The 4,800-nt window shown below is 49.5% G+C and overlaps 1 protein-coding gene across 1 annotated transcript in view; it reads right to left on the bottom strand.

Annotated features, from left to right (window-relative positions):
• Positions 1 to 301: 301 nt before the first annotated feature.
• The window catches only part of CCK (cholecystokinin), a 7,307-nt gene continuing 2,808 nt past the window's right edge, over positions 302 to 4,800 (bottom strand). Inside the window, exons 2-3 of the mRNA XM_010133236.1 lie at positions 3,940 to 4,197; positions 302 to 675 (exon numbers count right to left, since the gene is read on the bottom strand). Of these exons, the coding sequence (XP_010131538.1) occupies positions 539 to 675; positions 3,940 to 4,195 (393 nt within the window). The 5' untranslated portion in view covers positions 4,196 to 4,197 and the 3' untranslated portion in view covers positions 302 to 538. The remainder of the gene's footprint in view (positions 676 to 3,939; positions 4,198 to 4,800) is intronic.

Raw genomic sequence — 4,800 nt, 5'->3', positions numbered from 1 at the left:
GAAGGTGACACCCATCAGTGTCGCTCCCCTTTTAGCTTTAGCACTGCTGTTACGTGAGCCTGATGTTGAACCGTCCCTTCCAAACAGGGTCCCAGGGCGGGAGCCGGCCTTGTGCTGTTTACATTCGGACACGTTCCCCGTAGAGTTCCCGGCTATTGGGGCTGGCACAGGATTTCTCAAAAAGCAGCTGGTTTCTCTGACTACGCAGCACGTGGAATATATTGATGCTGTAGAGCGAAGGCGTTTTCCTGCCTCTCTTTATAGTAAGACACCCAGCAGTGACAGGATGAGAAGGGTAAGTGAAATCATTTTAATATAATATCAATGTATGAGAAACCACAAAAGAAAGAAAACGTTTTCTGGAAAATTCTACATATGTATGTATTGCGTTGTATAGTCTTACCGACAAATTTACAACAAATACATGATACATCTTAAAACACTGATTCGAAAGGACAACAAATTAATTTTTCTCTTTCTGTACAGACATGAGGGTGTGATTTTTCCGTCTTTTCCTGTTGCTGTAGGTGGCGGGTCTTTAGGAAGAGTACTCGTATTCCTCAGCGCTGCGGCGTCCAAAATCCATCCAGCCCATGTAGTCTCTGTCATTTATCCTGTGTGTAGGGTCAATGCTCTGTACCCTGTTCCCCATAACTGAGAGCCTTCCAGTGGGACCTAAATGAGGAGAGAGCAGAGGGGAAGTGGGCACATTTTTCATGCTCATCCCTTTTCTGATCTGTTTTGTACTCATTAGCAGGTGCCTGCAATGGTCAAAACTGTTTGACTTAATACAGACCATGTAACACCAGTGTCACATCACTGGGGAAAACACCACAGAAACGTGGTTTTGGGGTTTTTATTGTAAAATAACCAGCTTGTTTTCTCCCTCCTGCTGCAGGAACATTCTGCTCCTGGCTGCCAGCAAGGCATGTGGATGCATTTCTCCTTTTTCCTTCCTATTTTACGAGAAAGCCCAAACCATTTCTCACTCTGGAACAGGACTCCAGCACGGTCCTGTTGCTTGCAGAGCCATGAATGCATGTACAGGTGCTCTTACAGTGCAAATTCAGTAACGAGTGGGGTAGAGTGATGTGTCCCAGGTTTTGTGGAGAAGAGGGAATATTCCTGAAGTGGAGAAAGGTGGGTCTGGAATTTCTAGCTAGAGATGTCTGCCGCTGGAAGCACACAGGGCTTATTACAGCGTCAGTGACACTTCCACGGCTTGTGCAAAGCTTTCGTGATTCCCTGCAGAGCAGGGCTGGGCGCTGGCCTCTGAGCTTGCCTCATCCCTCCTGTCTTCCGTGCTTAAGGCGTCAAAGAGACACCAACTGTTCACAAGGAGAATGTGTGCCTTAGAAAAGGGCTGTAAACCTCTGGCTTGACACCTTCGCACTGCGTAACTGAGGATGCAGGGAAAGGTAAATGTGTTCTCCCTGAGAACAGCCCAAACTGATGTATGCCCGTGATCAGGCTGAGAGAGAAAGGAACAGATGCGGTGTGTTAGTGCTCAGCGCAGACTGAAGCTTGAGGAATACCCGAACCGATGGAAAAGCAAAAGAGGCCCAAATCAAACCCCACCAATCCAAGCCTCCCCAAGTGCCTTGCCTACAGTTCCTCATGTTTTGAGGGAACCCTTGGTGACGCTGAGCTTTTGTAGTTCAAGGTCTTCCTTGCGTAATGATTTAGGGTGATCATGATCCATCAAGAGCAAAACCAACCACATTTTTTTGTCAGTGGTTGCAGAGAGATAAGAGAGTTAAAGGTACCAAAAAAAAAAAAAAAAGAAAGAAAACAGTCATGTTTTAGACAAAACATCAAAAGAATTTCATTATCTCTAGCAAAGAATGTCTATTAAATGCTCAAACCCCATGAAATTCACATTCATAATTCAGAGCAGGTAATTAACTTGGTGGGAATGGCTCCCTGGCACTGTACTCAGGCAGCGCAGGGCCATCGCTGGGATGGTGGTGGTGAAGGGACTGCTGAGCCGCGGGCTGGAACAGCTGCCCTGCGGCTGCTCTGCTCTGGCCCGCCCAGGGCTCCTTAGAGGGTGGTAAATGTGCGTGTGGTGTCGCTGAGTTGACAGCAACATCATCTCTTCTACCGTGCCAGAGACGTGCTGAAAGCCTGGAGGTGATGTGCATTGAACGCTCGGGGTCACAAGCAGTAAAATTAATTTCTTAACCTTTCCTCAGCCTGCTGAAGATGTCCCGGGGGTGCTGCAGAATCGACGTGCAGCAAACGTATTCAAATTCATAGCAGTTTGGCTACAAAGCCACCACCTGGCCCTAACCTTTGAGAGAATTCAACTCTCCCACTGTTTGAACTGGAAACGCTGCCCCAAATCAGCCTTTTTGTGAAGCAGAAGGGCAAAACCATCACCGGTGACTGCTAACGCCAGCAGATGCCCAGACTCTTCTTCCCCTGGAGGGAATTTTCTAGGGCGTGTAACGGTTTAGAAGGGTTAAGAGTGACCAGTGCAGTAGACGTGAGGGTTCTGCAGAGATCTCTGAAGTGCTGCCCAGAACCTTTCTGTTGAACAAGAACATAATGTTTGATGGCAACACTGTATGTATCGTCCAAAATGAAGTAAACGCTGGTTTGTCCCCGTGAATCTTCTGGAACGAGCAACTACCTCTACAAACTAGTCACATCACAGGAATCCCATCGTCTTCTAGCCATCACTTTGGAGAGTTAATGATCTACTTGGAAAATTCTCCCTCCTATTAATACTTACCAAATCACGTTAAATCCAAAGTGGTTTCATCTTTCTTTTCACTTCATCTGGTTAAGCTATTTGGAGATGCCAGCCAGGTATTTACGAGAATATAAATACACTAGGATGAGGAGTGCGGTTTCCATGGGGGTGGGAGACAACGACTACGCCGGGGAAAGGCAGCGAGGGTTCTGCTTTGCCGGCTCCTGCGATAACGTTCTTACTCAGTACCGGTGTTAATGGTAGCACCGACCTGTGGAATTTCATACCCCACTTCTCTCTCCATTAGATTATGTGAGCTGCCAAAATTGTGCAAATCGGTTACATGAGGCGAAGTCTCTGGGGCTGGGAGTGAATTAATTTCTGAGTGTCTGCATGTCCTTCCCCTCTCTCTGCTTCTCAGCTGTCCTCCTTCCCCCTAGAACGGGGACAGGCTGGAGTAAAGCTGCTACGAGTGACTAATAAATCACGTGAGAAGAGGGAAGCCCTTTAATCCCACTGCGGTACCACCGGTGCTTCGTGCCCTTCTCACTCACACACAGTGTCACAGAGGTTTACAGTAACCGCGAGACTGTGCCCGAGGCTGCCTGAAGCCGAAAAACCTACCAGGAATTGAGGGGTTTTAAAGCAAATATGCTTTTACTCATCTCTGCTTCTAGTTAGGGTGTTCACAGATGGGAATTCTGAGCTTTCAAGAGCACCCACCCCTTGGTAACCTCCTCCGGGAACAAATACAGGGAAAATCCAGTCCTCAGATTTCCCTGGTACTGGTGCTTCTGGCCGAGGTGAGCCATTATGTCTGTATTTATCCTCAGAGAAGTTATCCTGCTCTTCTAACTTAAAAAAGGGAGGGAGAGGGTTAACTAGATGAAAAAGTTTGCAGGAAATGCAATTCCTGTATTTTATCTGAGACACCGCAGGCTGAGGATAGTACCAAACCAGTTACAAGGCTATGCAAAGAGCGAGTTACCGATGGATGCTGAGCTGTGGCCTGACAGGCGGGCTGCATTTTCCCCTCAGCTCTCGGTCAGCATCTGCTGCGTACAGATCTTTTTGGGGGGAGTTTTGCAGTAAATAAGAGAACACTCTTTACTTCAGGCATAACCAGGCAAAATCTCCATCCTCTCTCCTCTAGGAATTCGTGCTAGACACTGACAGGGTTACCTTAACCTCTAGGTACCCCTGCAGGAGTTCCACTGACATGTGAGCATCACAGGAAGTACCTTTTCGGGCTTGCTGGAGATACTTGGCCAACAAAGCGCCGAGGTTAGCTCTTTGGTCCATGCTTCCATCCAGCCGCGACACAGATTTCAGCGGGCCAGCAGACAAAGGGGCGCGGACGTGCCGGTGGGGTTCTGTCAAGCTCTGCTCGAGCTCCGCAGCCAGGGGGTTCCCATCGCGCGAGCCCGCGGTTTGCTGTCCGAAAGAGCTCGCGGAGAGCACAGCGAGGAACACGCAGATGCTTATGCTGCTGTACATCGCTGGAGGGAAAAGGGACGGCAAGCTGGTAAAACGAACACACACACTGCGTAGGATGTTGTCCCCACCCCCGTGTATGGTGTCCCCACCCAGCAGTGACAGGGGTCAGCACTGGATCCAGTCCTGTTCAAGGTATTCGTCAGTGACCTGGACGAAGGGATGGAGTGTCTCCTCTGCCAGTTTGCTGATGATACAAAACGGGGAGCAGTGGCTGACACACTGTCACACTGTGCTGCCATCCAGTGACACCTGGACAGGCTGGAGAGCTGGGCAGGGGGCAACTACACGAAGCTCAACGAGGGCAAGTGTAGGGTCCTGCCCCTGGGAAGGAATGACCCCCTGCACCAGTACAGACTGGGGCTGACCTGCTGGAAAGCAGCTCTGGGGAGTTCTCAGTGGTGCCCAGTGATAGGACAAGGGTCAACTGGCACAAACTGGAACATGGGAAGTTCCACCTGAAAGTGAGAAAAAGTTTCTCTGCTGTGAGGATGAGGGAGCCCTGGCCCAGGCTGCCCAGAGAGGCTGTGGCGTCTCCCGCTCTGGAGAGATCACCTAGATGCGATCCTGCGCAACCCGGTCTAGGGCAACACTGCTTTACCAGGAAG

This window comes from Buceros rhinoceros, unplaced genomic scaffold, assembly GCF_000710305.1.
Source record: "Buceros rhinoceros silvestris isolate BGI_N320 unplaced genomic scaffold, ASM71030v1 scaffold5413, whole genome shotgun sequence".
NCBI classification, from domain to species: domain Eukaryota; kingdom Metazoa; phylum Chordata; class Aves; order Bucerotiformes; family Bucerotidae; genus Buceros; species Buceros rhinoceros.
Note: the sequence above shows the minus strand (reverse complement) of the source record. Positions and strands in the feature narration are given on the sequence as shown.